The following is a 19,456-nucleotide window of genomic DNA, read 5'->3' as shown; positions in this document are numbered from 1 at the left end:
AAAGTGGTCAGTTTAGAAACAAAACAACGAGAGAAAGAAGATTACAGAGGTTCAGCTGAGGAAGCGCGGAAAGAGCAAAATGTGACGTTCAAAGATCCAAAAGGCTCATTGATGTTCCGGGAAAATTAATACCCGGACGTCTGGAGATTAAACAATAAAGAATGTATTTATTTTAAGGGTGGCAAACTTGCTCATTACTTCAGATTTCATATGCAAATATCAAAAAAAAATATCCTGATTGTAGCCTTCCCTTCCTCTGAACTGAACAAAGATCACAAGTATGCAGCTCACACCCGGAAGCAGTCGTTACTCCGGGTGAGTTGTAGCAGGAGGCGGCCCGGGTGTGGACCGAAGACGTGGAGGGGTGGTGGTAGACGGTATATTTGAACAGCAGCGTTTCTATTTATCGGTGGGAGAAAGGAGGAGTCGCCGCGTTGGTTCTCGTCGTATGGTGATTAACTATTTGGGATCTCTAGCCCGGAAGCTGCTGCAAATGAAGCCCAAGGTGGTTTTTGTGCTTGGTGGGCCAGGAGCCGGCAAAGGGACCCAGTGCACCAACATCGTCAAGGTGGGTAGCTAGGTAGCAACTGGAGCCGGAAGGAGGGAGGACAAGCGGCCAACCCTGCTAGGAGAAGCCGTGGGCCGAGCACTCCAGCCAGGAGGAAATCACAAGTCTATGTGGCTGAACCGATTTACTTTTGAGGAGGGCGAGTGTATGTGGATCCGAGCAAGTCTTCGGACGTGGACCCGCGTGGCAGGCTCTTTTAAAAAGTAAAAGCCCAAGGAGGTCCGAGATGGATTGTCAGATTGCATTTAGACATGGCTCCGTGGCAGGGAGCAGGGTGTCTCGGTCCGAATCGTCCCCTGTTTATTTCCCTCCGTAGATGCTGCCTGACTTGTCGAATTCCTCCAGCATTTTTGTGTGTTGATCAGGACTTCCAGCGTCTTCAGAGTTTCTTGTGTATATGCTAATAATTGACGGATGTATTTGGAAGCTATTGTCAGTGGAATTCCAAAAGGCGTATGATTTAGAACTGATTTAGTTAGAAACAGTTCACATTGGAAATCTTTAAAACAAATGGGAAATGCAGGAACTACTCATTAGGTCACTATTTGTGGAGAGAGAGTTTACGGTTTATGACATTTGATTTTATACGTCACTGCATGCAATTAAGTCAGTTTCTGTCCACAGTTGCTATCTGATCTGCGGATATACAGCATCTGGTGTTTTTTGTTTGCTTTTCATTCCTAAATTAGCAGTGAAGACACTGAGAAGACACACTTTCAGTTGGAAAATATAAATGGTGTGGTGATTTGGGGTAATGCATTGGGGGGGCAGTAACAGTGTGAAGAAATATGCAGTAAATGTGTGAATACCGAATGGCTTAGAGATCTGTGTATATTCACAGATCCTTAAAGGTCGCATAACAGGACAATGCGCAGTTAAAAATGCTGCATTGTACTTTCTATGTAACTTTACATAACGTTCTTTGTACTACTTCAACAATGACCTGATCTAATGAAATTATCTATGTACATAACATGCTACACAAAGTTTTTTCGTTGTACCTTGGCAGGTGTAGTAACAAACCGATTCACCGATTTTAGCATAGAATATCAGGACAGTGATGACGTTAGGCTAGAATTACATTCACATTACTGCAAACATTACAGGAAAAATTATGATGGCACAGGAGTGCAAAGATGTCAGGACTGGAAAATATTAGCTGTGAGGAAAAACTGGATGAAAGCTATCCTCTTTTGGAAATGAGGCCAATGATATTTAATCTAGAAGCATAAAGTAGATGGATAAATAAAAAGGACTGATTACACTCAGAGGACAAAATCAGAGGGTATACATGTAAAGTAATTGGGAGAAGAATTTAAAGTGGAAATGAGGAAAAAAAATTTTGCTGAAGGATAGTAGGGTTTTGGATCTCACTCCTTGAAATAGTGATCGGGTCAAAAACTTTAACCATACTTAAAATGTATGTGGAGTTATACTTGAATAAAGACTCAGAATCAGGTTTATCATCATGGACATATGCTGTGATTTTTTTTTTGTTGCACAGAATGGTGTAAGACATAAGTATTATAAGTTACAATAAAAATAAATAATTAAAACCAAAGAGGGATGCAAAAATTAAAAGGGAATAGATAACATAAAAAATCTTTTTTTTTTCTTGGTGGGGATGTCTAAAATAAAAGGATGTGTCTCGTTTGGGAGGGAGCTGGTTTATAGGGGATCTGAGGGAAGTTTCTTTCATAAAGAGAGAATTTGGAATCTGGAGCTTGCCTGAGGTGGCAATGGAGGCAGATATTCAAGCAATATTTAGGAAGCTGCTAGGCAAAGAGATCTCGGAGTCCTTGTTCATCAGTCACTGAAGGTGAATGAGCAAGTGCAGCAGGCAGTGAAGAAAGCTAATGGAATGTTGGCCTTTATTACAAAGGGAATTGAGCACAAGAGCAAGGAAATCCTCTTGCATTTGTACAGGGCCCTGGTGAGACCACACCTGGAGTACTGTGTACAGTTTTGGTCTCCAGGGTTAAGGAAGGACATCCTGGCTGTAGAGGAAGTGCAGCGTAGATTCACGAGGTTAATTCCTGGGATGTCCGGGCTGTCTTACGCAGAGAGGTTAGAGAGACTGGGCTTGTACACGCTGGAATTAAGGAGATTGAGAGGGGATCTGATTGCAACATATAAGATTATTAAGGGATTGGACAAGATAGAGGCAGGAAATATGTTCCAGATGCTGGGAGAGTCCAGTACCAGAGAGCATGGTTTGAGAATAAGGGGTAGGTCATTTAGGACAGAGTTAAGGAAAAACTTCTTCTCCCAGAGAGTTGTGGGGGTCTGGAATGCACTGCCTCAGAAGGCAGTGGAGGCCAATTCTCTGGATGCTTTCAAGAAGGAGCTAGATAGGTATCTTATGGATAGGGGAATCAAGGGATATGGGGACAAGGCAGGAACCGGGTATTGATAGTAGATGATCAGTCATGATCTCAGAATGGCGGTGCAGGCTCGAAGGGCCGAATAGTCTACTTCTGCACCTATTGTCTATTGTCAAACCCTTGAATTGCCATGATGTAGCTGGCTATGGACCAATATAGTCAAGTGAGACCAGGTTAGCTAAGTGAAATGGTTAATATGGTCTGTTTCTGTGCTGAAGGCTATGACATTTTGTAAGTGCTGTGGGGTTGAGTAAGTCATTTTTTTCTCAGCATGGACACAAGGGCTGAATAGCCTTTTTTATTGTGACTTTTCTATGATGATTCTTTTCTGAATGTTGGACATTTGAATGTGAAAACTTTTCTGTCAGTATGAACACATTTTTAGTCAGCTGAGTTTCTGAAATTAAGTGTTCGTATTGTGTATGAATCATTAACTGCTATCATTTTAGGACATGGACTTTTCCCATAAATGGATAAAATGTGCCTTTTCTGGAGAATATTTTACTTATCTGTAACTGAGTATCTCTTTTCCTATCTTAAATACACCGACAATACTATCAGCAAAACTGAATTTGTTTTTTTTTGTTATTTGGTGTTAACAGAATCCTGCCAATTCACTTGTATTTTGGGGAAAGAACCTTTTCAGTTTTCTGCTATAGTTAATAGACCAGCTAAATTCATTTCCCATTTCAGCCTAGAGAATACTGAGTATGGGTAGAATACAATCATTTACCAAAATTTGAGAGAATTAATTGAACAAACTGCATTATATGAAACAATTTTTTTAAGGTGAAGTCTACAAGTTCCATTTCAAACCAACATTAATATTTAGCATTATTACAATAGTTTACCCCTTAGCTTTATCGGGTACTAATTTACACAGGTTTGATCCATTGTTTATGGAACTGGAGAATCAGACGAGTAGAATTTTGTTGGAATTTACAATGGAAGTATTTATGCCTATAGAGGATCTATTTAAATACAGAGACATTTTAGTCTTTACTTTCTAACAAAATTATTCTTGCTGTCTAATCTTGCTTGATCTCAGCTGCCCATGTGGAACACTGAAGGAGAGCATCCGGTTTATAATTGGAAAATGATGAATTGTAGTGTTAAGATTATATCTAAGCAGAATACTTTCTGAAAAACATGCTGCTGTCCTAAGAGTAAGAAAATATTAGACCACAACTGAATCATGAGTGTGTTATGTCTTGAATTTTTTATGCTATTCATCACGAATGAGTGATGGAATGAGTTATGGAATGTTTCTAGCACAACAGGTAATTCAGCTTAAAACCACAAAAATTTGAAACTGATGTCAGCAATCTTTTAACCATATGAAAATTGTATGAATTCTTGTAAAGTATAATTAATTCTGTACCCTTTTTTTGCTTTGCTTCAGAAATATGGATACACTCACTTCTCTGCTGGTGATCTACTTCGTGCTGAACGAAGCAAAGAAGGTACTCAGTATGGAGAACTTATTGACAATTACATAAAGGAAGGAAAAATTGTACCAGTGGAGATAACTATTAATCTTCTTAAACGGGTAAGCTTCATTTCAACATGCTACAGAAATTTAAAGTTTCAGGGCTTGGAATTCTTAGAATAATAATTTACTGTTGTAGATTCAATGGCATCTGTGGCCAAATTGCTGTATTTTTGTACTTCAATTATACTGCAGATTTATTTTAGAGCACTGGTGTGGTTTCTGTTTTGCAAAGCCTCTGATCCAAAGTTTTGGCATTGAGAAGGCTTCCCAGATGAGTTAAAAATTCATGTTGTTTTAGTATATTGAATACACGCCGTACATAAAATTTGTAATTTCTCCACATTAAACCTATTTAGTGTAGCAGTTACTATATTTTAGAAGTGTATAACATTAATGGCTTAATTCTGGTGTTAGCAGCAATGCAGACTGTGCTTTGCCTATTTTTTTACTTCGATTACTAACAGACGTTAGTTCACAGAGTTGTCCCTGGTGAATGTCATATTGGTTGAACAGCCAATCATGTTGAAGAAGTCTCACACTATTAAAACAGGAAGAAAGAAGCATGGTTTTTGAGCAAATGTCCTAAATGTTTTGCAGAATGAGAAACAAAAACAGGAATACTGATGTTACGAATGTGAAGCAACTCTGAGGGGCCGAAAGGTACAAAGTCGCCCCCTCCTTTTTGAGAATCGCAAGATCGCTATTAATTCGGGTCTGGGACCCAGGAAATGAGAGAGAGACACTCAGAATTATCAGGGTTTGGAATGTGTCCTGGCCTCAGCGGAACAGAACCACTGATAATGGCCATTGTCTCTTGGAGACGGAATTGTGTATTGAGTACTGTACTATTCATTGAAGCCCTCAGGGAATGACCAAAGTGGGCTGGTTGAGGGATTGCATCATCCCAACCTGATTGACATCTGAGACCCCGTGAGTAAGGATAAAAGAGGGGTCTGGGGAACAACCCCTTTAGACGCACCAGGAGAAACGCTAGAAATCCCGTAACAGCGTTTTATAGCAAAAGCTCGTGTGCGTCCTCCCTTGTCAGGGTGGCGAGCTCACCATGGAAGAACGGTTTAGCTAAAGGAGAGGTCACACTTGAACGGCCATGACAACGAGACACCTGACGGATCGAAATCATAAAGGAAAGCCGGCAAGTTTTTCTCCAAATCTCTCTCTCTCTCCAACAATTGAAACACAGCGGTCCCCAATGGCTGCAGCCTGTATGAACTGAAATGAACTTTAGATTTTCCATCGTACAATTCATTATCCCCTAGACAACGATAGAGCTTATTTCTTATTGGTTATTATTATACCCGCACTTTTAGATTTAGTATTGACGACGTATATTATCTGTATATTTGCATTGATATTATTTTTGTGTATTTTTACTAATAACTACTGTTAAAATTAGTATCATCAGACTTCAACGGACGTCTCTATCTTTGCTGGTAAGTAACCCAGTTACGGGGTTCGTAACACTGAGGAAAAGCTGATCTGAAACAACAAAGATACTTTTAATAAATACTGTTATTTTAAAATCCAGTATGTATGTATAATTTGATTCAAAAACAGGCAATCAAACAAGGAGTCCATAAGTCAAGACAAAAATGGGAAAGTGATTTGAATATTAAAATTGAAGAAACAAATTGGTCAAGACTATGTCTTGATAATATGACAAATACAATAAATGTTCAGATAAGATTAGTGCAATACAATTTTCTACATCAATTATATATTACACCACAAAAAATAAATAAATTAAATCCAAGTTTATCTGATCAGTGTTTCCGATGTAACCAAGAAACTGGTACTTTTTTACATTCTACATGGTCTTGTTCTAAAATTCAAACTTTTTGGACAAATTTAAGACTTTTACTGGAACAAATTACAGGAATACAACTTCCTCATAATCCAATATTACTTTTACTAGGTGATATTGAAGGGATAAAACCGAAACTCAAACTAAATAAATATCAGAAAGAATTCATAAAAATTGCACTGGCAGTAGCCAAAAAGGCTATAGCAGTTACTTGGAAATTGGATACATATTTAAGTATAGATTGTTGGAAGAAAGAAATTTATGGCTGTATTCCATTAGAAAAAATTACTTATAATTTAAGAGATAAATATGAAACATTTCTGAAAATTTGGTGCCCTTATTTACAAAAGACAGGACTAAATATATAGGTGCTCTGAAGATGAAACAATTGGTTACTTGGGGAAAGAAAGAAATATATATACTAAAGTTATTAAGAATTCCATGGAGCATGTGGAGATCTTCCAACAACCAGGGACTCTTTCTTTCTTTTTTTTTCTTTCTACTTTCTTTTTTTTTATATAGGGAAGTTAGGGGGGAGGGATTAAGGGGAGGGGGGAAGGGATATATACTTTTTTTCCCCACACTTGTAATTACTTAAAAACGCAATAAAAAAAGTTTTTTAAAAAAATCCAGTATGTTCTGAAATATTAAAATAATTAATCACAATTCATTAATAAGGGGCAGGAGCTGGTTTACAATCAGTCTTGGTTTATGGTATTTAAGCAGTACTTTGAAAAGATGAGTGAGCTGAGGGAATGTATAAAATGCATACTACCCAAACTTAAATTTCAGCTCTTTCATTCTAGCCCAGGTACTGTAGAAAAAAATGGCAACTGTAAGCTTGTGTTCTTGCTCATTTCAAATGACCAGCTTCTGAAGTGTGCTTTATGATCAGATTTTGAAAATTATCCAGCCAAGTGTTTGCATTACATTTCTTGCTTATTTTTCAGGCAATGGATGACACAATGGCTGCAGATGCCTCGAAGAACAAATTTCTCATTGATGGATTTCCTAGAAATACAGACAATCTTGAAGGCTGGAACAGGATAATGAATAGTAATGTTGATGTCAAATTTGTCCTTTTCTTTGACTGCAGCAATGAGGTAACTAAACAGTCATTGGCTTGATTGCTTATCAATAGATGAATGCTTAAATATTTTCTGGTGTTCCTCTGTGCATTCCCTTGGTTATTAAAATGATCAGTAGAATTCTGGAGAGTGAATTTAGCAAGGTTTTGTACATGCTGGATATCTGAAATTTAAAAAAAAACAAAACATATTATTAATACTTAATACATCAAATAACGTTATTGAACAGGGAAGTGAAAGTAAGGATTACCTTCCCTTTGAACCATAACCAGTACCATTACAACAGGGTTTAAGTATGTATGAGAAGGGGAAAGGACAAAAGAAAATAGATATAAGACCATTAAACATTGGAGTAGAATTAGGCCATTCAGCCAGTGAGTCTGCTCCGCCTTTCCATTATGGCTGATTTATTATCCTACTCAACCCCATTCTCCTGCCTTCTCCTTGTAACCTTTGATACCCTGACTAATCAAGAACTTATCAATTTCTGCTTTAAGTATACCCAATAGTTTGGCTTCCACAGCCGTCTGTAGCAATGAATTCAACAGATTCACTACTCTCTGGCTAAAGAATTTCCTTCTCATCTTTGCTTAAATGGACACCCTTCTATTCTATGGCTCTGCCCTCTGGTTACAGACTCCCCACTCCCCATAGGAACCTATAGACCTGCCTCAATGACTGTCGTCCAGTTGCACTTACATCCATAGTGATGAAGTGTTTTGAGAGATTGGTGATGAAACATAGCAACTCCTGCCTGAGAAGTGACTTGGATCCACTCCAATTTACCTACTGGAGCAACAGGTCCACAGCAGATGCTATCTCATCGGTTCTTCACTCAACACTGAAACATCTGGACAGCAAAGATGCATACATCAGGATTCTCTTTATCGACTACAGCTCAGCATTCAGTACCATCATCCCCTCAAAACTAAGCTGTTAGACCTAGGCCTCAATATCTCCTTCTGCGATTGGATCCTCAATTTCCTCACTTGCAGACTCCAGTCAGTTTGGATTGGTAACAACATCTCCTCCGCAATCTCCATCAGCACAGATGCACCACAAGGCTGTGTGCTTAGCCCCCTGCTCTACTCGCTTTACACTTATGACTGACTAAGCATCACTCCAGTGCTGGTGACATCACTGTCATAGGTTAAATCAAAGGTGGTGACGAATCAGCGTATAGGAGGGAGATTGAAAATCTGGCTGAGTGATGCCATAACAACAATCTCTTACTCAATGTCAGCAACACCAAGTAGCTGATAATTGACTGAAGGAAAAGGAAACGAAAAGTCCACAGTGCATCCTCATCGGTTAGCAACTCTATATCCTCAGTGTTATTATTTTGTGGATCTGTCCTGGGCACACACATAAGTGACATGAAGGAAGCACAGCAGCGCATCTACTTCCTTAGGAGTTTGCAAAGATTCGGGATAAAACTTCTGACAAATTTCTATAGATGTATAGTGGAGAGTATATTGACTGGTAGCATCACAGCCTGTTATTGAAATATCAATGCTCTTGAATGGAAAATTCTACAATAAGTAGTGGATATGGCCCCGTCCATCACGGGTAAAGCCCTCCTCACCATTGAGCACATCTACATGGAGTGCTGTCGCAAGAAAGCGGCATCTATCATCAGGGACCCCCACCACCCAGGTGATGCTCTCTTCTCATTACTGCCATCAGGAAGAACATACAGAAGTCTCAGGACCCACACCACCAGATTCAGGAACCGTTATTTCAACCATTAAGCTCTTGAACCAGAAGGGATAACTTCACTCAATTTCACTTGCCCTATCACTAGACCATTCCCACACTTTCAAGGACTCTTTACCTCGTGTTCTCAATATTTATTGTTTATTTATTTATTATTTTTTTCTTTATTTTCAGTTTGTCTTTTGCACATTGATTGCTTGTCCTTTTGTGTGCCGTCTTTCATTGATTCTATTATGGTTCTTGGATTTGCAGTGTATGCCCGCAAGAATGACACTGCATGCTATTATTTTTCCTGTAATACCATGGGCTCTTAACCGTTAAGCAGTGTCATGTGCAGCACCTTGTTAAACGTCTGCGGAAAATCCAAGTAAACAACATCCACTGACTCTCTTGTGTCTATCCTGCTTGTTATTTCTTCAAAGAATTCCAACAGATCTGTGAGACAAGATATCCCTCTAATGAAACCATGCTAACTTTGGCCTATTTTATCATGTGCTTCCAAATTTCCTGAAGCCTCACCTTTAATAATGGACTAACATCTATCCAATTACTGAGGTCAGGCTAACTAGCTTACAGTTTCCTTTCTTCTGCTTCCCTCCCTTCTTAAAGAGTGGAGTTACATTTGCAATTTTCCAATCTTTGGAATCATTCCAGAATCCAGTCATTTTTTTTTTCCTTCTTGAAAGATAATTACAAATGCCTTCATTATCTCTTCAACTACCTCTTTCAGAACCCTGGGGTGAGTTCATCTGGTCCAGGTGCTTTATCTACCTTCAGACCTTTCAGCTTCCCAAACAGGTTCTCCTCAGTAATAGCAACTGCGCTCACTTCTGCCCCCTAACACTCAAATTTCTGGAATAGTGCTAGTGTCTTCTACAGTGAAGAGGACACAAAATAATTATTAAAATTCCTCTGCCATTTCTTTGTCCACCATTACTACCTCTTCAACGTCATTTTCCAGGGATCCGATATCCACTCTCGCCTTTTTTTTTACTTCTGAAAAAAAAACAACTTTGTCTTTTATATTATAGGTTCGCTTACCTTTGTATTTCATATTTCCGCATTTTTTTAGTTCCCTTCTGTTGCTTTTTAAAACCTTCCCAATCCTCTCAACTTTCTACTTTTTTTGGCTATATTATATACCATCTCATTTGCTTTTATGCTGCCTTTGATTTCCCTTGACAGCCATGGTTGTGTTATCCTCCCTTTAGAAAACTTCATTCAGCTTTGGGATGTGTCTGTTCTGTACCTTCTGAATTGCTTCCAGAAACTCCAGCCATTGCTCTTTTGCTGTCCTCTCTACTAGTGTCCCCTTCCAATCAACTTTGGCCAGCTGCTCTCTCAATCCTCTGTAATTCCCTTTACTCCACTGTAAATATGACAGAGCTGAAGTAGGAGAGACAATAGACAATAGGTGCAGAAGTAGACCATTCGGCCCTTCGAGCCTGCACCGCCATTCTGAGATCATGGCTGATCATCTACTATCAATACCCGGTTCCTGCCTTGTCCCCATATCCCTTGATTCCCCTATCCATAAGATACCTATCTAGCTCCTTCTTGAAAGCATCCAGAGAATTGGCCTCCACTGCCTTCTGAGGCAGTGCATTCCAGACCCCCACAACTCTCTGGGAGAAGAAGTTTTTCCTTAACTCTGTCCTAAATGACCTACCCCTTATTCTCAAACCATGCTCTCTGGTACTGGACTCTCCCAGCATCTGGAACATATTTCCTGCCTCTATCCTGTCCAATCCCTTAATAATCTTATATGTTGCAATCAGATCCCCTCTCAATCTCCTTAATTCCAGCGTGTACAAGCCCAATCTCTCTAACCTCTCTGCGTAAGACAGTCCGGACATCCCATGAATTAACCTCGTGAATCTACGCTGCACTTCCTCTACAGCCAGGATGCCCTTCCTTAACCCTGGAGACCGAAACTGTACACAATACTCCAGGTGTGGTCTCACCAGGGCCCTGTACAAATGCAAAAGAATTTCCTTGCTCTTGTACTCAATTCCCTTTGTAATAAAGGCCAACATTCCATTAGCCTTCTTCACTGCCTGCTGCACTTGCTCATTCACCTTCAGTGACTGATGAACAAGTACTCCTAGATCTCTTTGTATTTCTCCCTTACCTAACTACACCGTTCAGATAATAATCTGCCTTCCTGTTCTTACTCCCAAAGTGGATAACCTCATACTTATTCATATTAAACATCATCTGCCAAGTATCTGCCCACTCACTCAGCCTATCCAAGTCACCCTGAATTCTACTAACATCCTCATCACATGTCACACTGCCACCCAGCTTAGTATCATCAGCAAACTTGCTGATGTTATTCTCAAAGCCTTCATCTAAATTGTTGATGTAAATTGTAAACAGCTGTGGTCCCAATACCGAGCCCTGTGGCACCCCACTAGTCACCACCTGCCATTCTGAGAAACACCCATTCACCGTTACCCTTTGCTTTCTATCTGCCAACCAGTTTTCTATCCATGTCAATATCTTCCCCCCAATGCCATGAGCTTTGATTTTACCCACCAATCTCCTATGTGGGACCTTATCAAATGCCTTCTGAAAATCGAGGTACACTACATCCACTGGATCTTCCTTGTCTAACTTCCTGGTTACATCCTCGAAAACTCCAACAGATTAGTCGAGCATGATTTGCCCTTGGTAAATCCATGCTGGCTCGGCCCAATCCTATCACTGCTATCTAGATATGCCACTATTTCATCTTCAATAATGGACTCTAGCATCTTCCCCACTACTGATGTTAGGCTGACAGGACGATAGTTCTCTGTTTTCTCCCTCCCTCCTTTCTTAAAAAATGGGATAACATTAGCCATTCTCCAATCCTCAGGAACTGATCCTGTATCTAAGGAACATTGGAAAATGATTACCAATGCATCCGCAATTTCCAGGGCCACCTCCTTTAGTACCCTAGGATGCAGACCATCTAGACCTGGGGATTTGTCAGCCTTCAGTCCCATCAGTCTACTCATCACCGTTTCCTTCCTAATGTCAATCTGTTTCATTTCCTCTGTTACCCTATGTCCTTGGCCCATCCATACATCTGGGAGATTGCTTGTGTCTTCCTTAGTGAAGACAGATCTAAAGCACTTATTAAATTCTTCTGCCATTTCTCTGTTTCCCATAACAATTTCACCCAATTCATTCTTCAAGGGCCCAACATTGTTCTTAACTATCTTCTTTCTCTTCACATACCTAAAAAAGCTTTTGCTATCCTCCTTTATATTCCTGGCTAGCTTGCGTTCGTACCTCATTTTTTCTCCCCATATTGCCTTTTTAGTTAAGTTCTGTTGTTCCTTAAAAATTTCCCAATCATCTGTCCTCCCACTCACCTTAGCTCTGTCATACTTCCTTTTTTTTTAATGCTATGCAATCTCTGACTTCCTTTGTCAACCACTGTGTCCCCTTTCCCCCCTTTGAATCCTTCCTTCTCCGGGGGATGAACTGGTTTTGCACCTTGTGCATTATTCCCAAGAATACCTGCCATTGCTGTTCCACTGTCTTTTCTGCTAGGATATCCATCCAGTTAACTTTGGTCAGCTCCTCCCTCATGGCTCCATAGTCTCCCCTGTTCAACTGCAACACTGACACCTCCGATCTGCCCTTATCCTTCTCAAATTGCAGATAAAAACTTATCATATTATGGTCACTACCTCCTAATGGCTCCTTTACTTCAAGATCACTTATCAAATCCTATTCATTACACAAGACTAAATCCAGAATAGTCTTGTCCCTGGTCGGCTCTTGTACAAGCTGTTCCAAGAATGCATCCCATAGGCACTCTACAAACTCCCTATCCTGTGGTCCAGCACCAACCTGATTCTCCCAATTCACCTGCATGTTGAAATCCCTCATAACTACTGCGACATTACCTTTGTCACATGCCAATGTTAACTCCCTATTCAACTTGCACCCAATATCCATGCTACTGTTTGGTGGCCTGTAGACAACACCCATTAGGGTCTTTTTGCCCTTACTGTTACTCAGTTCTATTCACACAGACTCTACTTCTCCTGATCCTATGTCCCCCCTTGCAAAGGACTGAATCTCATTCCTCACCAACAGGGCCACCCCACCCCCTCTGCCCACATTTCTGTCCCTACGATAGCACGTATACCCTTGCACATTCATTTCCCAGGTCTGATCTCCCTGCAACCATGTCTCCGTTATCCCAACAACATCATAGTTACCCATTCGCACCTGAGCTTCAAGCTCATCCGTCTTATTTCTGACACTTCGTGCATTCAGATATAGAAATTTTAGCCCATTTCTCCTCTCTCTGTTTAAATCACTGCCTATTGTGCTTAACCCAGCTCCCCAAACTCCCATTGGGCTATACGCCCCTTGAATTTTGTTGTCCTTCCTAAATTTACTTATTCTTTCAGCACATTTAACTCCATGTCCCGTCAGACCATCCCTCTGTACATGTGCCCTCCCTATCACTTGTTCCGCCTCACCTTTCTCTACTACACACTTAATATTCCAGAACTGTGTAGTCCCCACCTGTCCTTTATTCTTCATCTTGCTATCCTCTCTCGCATTCTGGATCCCTGCCCACTGCAAATTTAGTTTAAACCCCCCCCGAGAAGCACTAGCAAACTTTCCTGCAAGAATGTTAGTACCGCTCCAGTTCAGGTGTAAACCATCCCGTCAGAACAGATCCCACCTTCCCTGGAACAAAGCCCAATTATCTAAAAACCTGAAGCCCTCCCTCCTGCACCATCCTCTCAGCCACGTATTAATCTGTATAATCCTTCTGTTCCTTGCCTCACTCGCATGTGGCACAGGTAGCAATCCTGAGATTGTTACCCTGGAGGTTCTGCCCTTCAGCTTCGCACCTAACTCCCTGAACTCACTACGCAGGACCCCCTCACTCATCCTACCCACGTCGTTGGTCCCTACCATGGACCACAACATCTGGGTTCTTGCCCTTCCTCTCGAGAATAACCTGCACCCAATCTGAGATGTCCCGGACCCCGGCACCAGGGAGGCAACATACCATCTGAGACTCCCGATCTTCCCCACAAAATCTCCTATCCACCCCCCTGACTATAGAATCCCCTATCACTACCAGAGGTTAAATGATAAAACTTCAGAAGTGCAAAATAATTGTACAAGGGTTTGTTCCTCCAAAAAAGGAGGTTGAATTCTAGAAATGTGTTTTAGTCTGTCCTGTCTTTTATGTTTAATATTTTCTTCCTTTTTCCCTGCATCTATATTTATAAGCTATAAAGCTTTTACAGCACTGAGCTATAAACTAAACTCTCTTCCAGTCCTGATGAAGAGTTTATACATATTGTTTTTCACTTCTTTTGTATCTTTTATTTACTTTTATCAGATTCTGTATATTGTATTTTTCTTTACTGAAAATAAACTTTTTCTCTCTTTTGCCAAAGATATGTGTGGAACGCTGCCTTGAAAGAGGAAAAGGTAGTGGAAGAACAGATGATAATATCTCGAGTCTGCAGAAAAGGTAGAAATTAAATTCATTTTATAAACATTATCAGATTGGAAAGAGACTATTAGGCCTATTTTATCTGTGTTCTTCTTATTCTGTTTGTTTTTAAAAGTTATCTTCCCAAACCATTGATACCTATTTGTTGTACCTCCTCCAGGATTCAGACTTATATACAGTCTACTAAACCTATTATTGAACTATATGCAAAAGAAGGAAAAGTAAGAAGAGTCGATGGAGCCAAAAGTATTGATGAGGTGTGTAAAATGTAATCAAAGCAAACGATTTCATGCAGTAGCTCTTTGATATAGAGCAAGTGTTATACATGTTTTAGGAAGTTGCTTTTTAATTATAACTTTTGTCATAAAATGCTGAGCATTCTCTGTCCTATATAATCCACTTTTTGGAATGATTTCTTTTTCCAAAAATGATGTCTTTTCTTTCATCAACACCCATGGTCTTCCTGTATTTCATGGCTATCTGGAGAAGACAGATATCAGAGTTGTATTGTGCATGCATACTTTGACAATAAAATGAACCTTCAACCTTTGAATCAAACTATAAAGGAAACAAATAGAAGTTCTTTCTTGAAAATTATTATTCTGATATTGAAAGATATCCTTTGTTGACATGAGTTGTAAGGGATTGAAATTATACCTAATTTAGATTAGGACAGGTGATAGATTCCTTTCTATGAAGAATAATAAGCCAGCTAAAAGCCAGAGGATTCAAGAAATTTTACAACATTTTAAGTGATTTTTAAACTCATGATTTCTGTGTGCTAACCCAATACAATAATAACCCAAGCCACACATTAGGAAGCAAAAAAGTAAATGGGGGAGGGGGGTGATGGGAATATCTTATTTGGATTCTGAATCCATAATCATTGATTTACTTTCTGTGCATCAGATTCAGATTTAGTTTATTGTCATTTAGAAACCACAAATAGAATGCAGTTAAAAAATGAGGCAATGTTCCTCCAGACCGATATCACAAAAGCACATGACAAAACAGACTACACCAAAAAATCCACATAACGTTTGGCAATCCCCAATCCAGAGTCCGGAGAGGCTGCTGCATATTAATATCACGCCACCATCTTAGCGCGTTCCCGGGAAAGGATCTTCAATTCCACCAGACAAAACAAGACCAAAAACTAAAGCTACAAGACCTGCACAAAACCACGTAGTTACAACATATAGTTATAACAGTGCAAACAATAGCATAATTGATTTTAAAAAAAACCAGACCATGGGCACAGTAAAAATAGTCCAAAGATGTTAAAAGACTATAAGTTCAAAAGAAATCACAACACAGTTTCCACAAGTCCTCAGGGTCCTGATAGACTCGCCATCCCACGCAGGCGGCAGAAGGGAATACCCCCGCTATGGACTTCCACAGCACCACCCGACTCAGCCTTGCAGACGCAACACACAATGAAATCTCCGTCGAACCCAGCCTCGCAGACACAGCACACAGTGAAAGCGCTCCGACCGCAGCGGACTCCGAGTCCGTCGAATCTCCGAGCCTTCAACCATCCCCTCCCGCACAGCTTCTCTGAGCACCATCTTCTGCCGAGCGTATTAAGACGCCCCCACCAACGGCCATCGGCAATGCGACCACGAGGACTGGGGGCCTGTTCTTCCCAGCAGAGACCCGGACCTCACAGCAGCAACAGCAACGAAGATGGTCTTCCTGGAGATTTCCAAATGTTCCTCCGTGCTTCCACGTCCGTTTTTCATCTGATTATGATTGCACACGGCACCCCGCTTCACAAATAACAGATAATCAGCTCCAGAATGGCCGCTGCAAGTTGCGTCGCACTGCCATCAGGGCATAAATATGACAGCTCAATGTAGAATACTCAAATAAAAAGTGCTTGCATGCTTTGTTTGAAATGGTCTTTTTTCAATTATCTCAGGCATAGTAACTTCCCTGTTATATTAAAATTTTGTTATAGATGAAATAGTGTTGTATATGATTAGTGGGTAATATATTTGAAAATGTTGCTAGCTTTGAGAATTTATTCTTTAATTTCTTTTCAGGTTTTTGTTGAAGTCCAGAAAGTCTTTGATGCTGAAAATGAAGTCGACAACATTTGAAGTTATACAGACCTAATGCTTGTGCTTAGTTAGAATAACTATTATATTCTATCCTTGTTTAAATTACTGTACTTTTGGATACAGTATTTTATGTTTTGATGCATTCATTACTTTATGAAAAATTCTTTAAGGTGTAAGGAAGACATTACATTTTCAAGTTCGTTTCCCAATTTTCTTCCAACTTCAGTTTGTTATTTGTAGAGTAAAAATGTTCATCTGAAACTTGTCCTTGCTTATGGATGTATCCACGTGCTCTTGAAATGCAGTGACTTGTTACTGATTGTTTTCATACCAAATGATCATAATTGTGCACAATTCAATATTTTCAAATTAACTCATGCAAATTAATTTAGCATTTTTAGTATCAACTTATACCACATTTGTTAAATAATACTACTTGTTAATCCTTAAGTGCATTTTTTCTAGAGGAACAACCAAATTAGAAAGAATTACCTTTGAAACTGTGTTTGCACTCGTTCATTTATTTATGTACTTTTAAAAGTTAATTCATGCATTGGAATTTTTAATGTGTAAAAAGTTCAAAACATTTTTATGTACATTTCAGTATAGTTTTCCACAGGTTAAACTTTTTTAGATGACAAAGAGTTGATTCTGGAAGTGGTAGCTGAGAAATTTTTGCAGGCTGATATTACGTTGGTTGAAGATCTTGGTTAAAGAAGTCTTTCAAGTCTAAATGTTAGATCTTGAAATGGTGAGAAAAATCAGAGCAACTGAACTGCTATCTTGTTTAAAAACAATGACAAACACGTCATCATTTTCTACCATTCTGAAACTTTGATAGGACACTTCCTAATGTGAGTCAGCATAGTCTCAAAGCATTTTCTGCATTAGGCGTATGGGATTATTTTACTTGCAGGACAGCAGTTCTTTTGGAACATTGCCACCTAAGCAGCTATTGTTATTTCATTCACCACGCAATGAGATCTTTCAAACATAGCTTTCCTTGTCCATTGTTTTTTCTCTGCATCCCCCACTCCAAAACGAAAGTTCTGATTTCCAATTATGCTGCTTCCCACAGTGCTGGCCCTGACCACATTACTGCTCTTTCACTTACTCCTTCCCTTTGCATATGACTAATTGCAGTGAGGGCCTGGTGGGCCACAACTGAAATAATTGAATATCCTGCTGCAATGTCCATCCAATGTACAGTACCAGTTAAAATGTTATAAATGTATCAAGGACGCTGAAGAAGATTTTCTAAAATTAAGACAGTTTCTGTGCATCGGAAATCATTATAAACACTGGAAATATGGAACAGTTCAGCTGCTACTTGTAAAGTGACAGATCTACATTCCTATTGTAAAGATTCTGTGAGAACAGTTCACCTAAATTTGACCTTCCTTAACAAATGCTGACTAAATATCGGGACTTCCAGCACTTCATCAGTTTGTGTTTGAGAATATCAAATAAAAGTTTTACTTGAATTTCTAATTCCAATCCTTCTAGTTTGAGCATTGAATTCTGAGATACTTGTCCATTTATTTAATATAAGAATGACCAGAATACCTCATTTCATTTAACATTTATCTGTTTTGGTATACTTTTTGTTATTTTTCTAAATAATAATTAACTAAATAATTAAATCATAATTTGAATTTCTATTATAATTGATAGCATACTCAAATGTAATAAAATCAGGACTTTTGCTTGCGAAGATGCAGTAAATATTGTTAGAAACAAAGAGATAATAGTGTACTCCAGATGTGTATTTTGAACTGCCAAGGCTTGGAAGGTGCTTGCAATTTGTATCTTATGATTAGCTGACATTTAATATTAAATAATTACAATTCATTCCATTTCTGTAGGTATGAGTAACTCCTTTTCCAGCATCTTTTGCTTTTGTGTCTGGTCATTTCTGACTACGTGAAAACATTTTCGGATCACTAGCAATATTAGAACTCTGTATAAATGTAGATTATCTATTTGGTTATTAGTTTTGCAGATTAAAAGAAGTAAAGAAAAATTGACTGCATGTTTGTGTTTGAATTTGAAGAAAAATCATATTTTAGCTTCTTGTAGCTTGGATCTGTAGTTCTTTATGGACTGTATGAGGGAATATATTCAGCTCCATATGGTAGATCCATGCTTTATCTTTATCTACTCTCTGTCCCCTGAAGAAGGCCTTTGAATAGTGTGCTGTAGAGTTTGCAGGTGAAGTATGATGAAATACTTGACTGGTTACTGACTCACTTGGGGAGGTTGTTACCATGGCCAAGTATTTCACAAATTCACCACCCGATGAGAGAAGAACCTTCTCATTTCTAAATGTCATATTGCATACCTGACTCTGACAGCTGGTTCAAGACCCTGTATCTGGAGGAAATCACTTCCCTGCATCTGTGCTGTTGAGTCCTGTCAGAATTTTGAACGCTTCAGTCAGATCTCTCATTCTTCTAAATTCCAGGTGATACAATCTCTCCTCATATAACAGACTTGTCATCAAGTATTCAGATTGATGATTGCATTTCTCTATGGCAAACATTTCCTGCCTTTGGTAAGGAAATCAAAACTGCACACGTGACTCCAGGCGTTATCTGGCTACAGCCCTGTAAATTGAAGCAAGACGTTACTTCCTTCCAAGGTGTGGGGAGTGCGCTGCCGCACAGTGCTCCCGAGAACGTGGCCTTTGTTGCCATACAGCTGGAGTTTCCTTAATATTTAAACCTTTAAAGTGCTGCTTATTTTTCAGGATACGTAAAACTTTCCTGCTTAAAGCAATGGCTGGTCTGCACAGCTGTAACAAAAAATAGAGGGAATATTGCAAGACATTCTTGCTCC

The 19,456-nt window shown here is 39.4% G+C and overlaps 1 protein-coding gene across 1 annotated transcript; it reads left to right on the top strand.

Annotated features, from left to right (window-relative positions):
• The first annotated feature begins 293 nt into the window (after nucleotides 1-293).
• On the top strand, nucleotides 294-18,645 carry cmpk (cytidylate kinase). Its single transcript, XM_073063046.1, has 6 exons — nucleotides 294-568; nucleotides 4,355-4,501; nucleotides 7,217-7,369; nucleotides 14,497-14,573; nucleotides 14,716-14,812; nucleotides 16,601-18,645. Exons 1-6 carry the CDS (start codon nucleotides 449-451, stop codon nucleotides 16,655-16,657), a joined length of 651 nt encoding a protein of 216 aa, XP_072919147.1. The 5' UTR covers nucleotides 294-448; the 3' UTR covers nucleotides 16,658-18,645.
• Nucleotides 18,646-19,456: the final 811 nt, after the last annotated feature.

The sequence above is a fragment of the Hemitrygon akajei genome, chromosome 12, assembly GCF_048418815.1.
Source record: "Hemitrygon akajei chromosome 12, sHemAka1.3, whole genome shotgun sequence".
NCBI classification, from domain to species: Eukaryota; Metazoa; Chordata; class Chondrichthyes; order Myliobatiformes; family Dasyatidae; genus Hemitrygon; species Hemitrygon akajei.
This window is presented reverse-complemented; position numbering and strand designations above follow the sequence as displayed.

Bases quoted from the DNA above. Each gene is read 5' to 3' on its own strand.
- cmpk (XM_073063046.1), top strand. From the start codon at position 449: ATGGTGATTAACTATTTGGGATCTCTAGCCCGGAAGCTGCTGCAAATG. The intron at 569-4,354 runs GTGGGTAGCTAG...GCTTTGCTTCAG, and splicing joins AGTGCACCAACATCGTCAAG to AAATATGGATACACTCACTT. The intron at 7,370-14,496 runs GTAACTAAACAG...CTTTTGCCAAAG, and splicing joins TCTTTGACTGCAGCAATGAG to ATATGTGTGGAACGCTGCCT.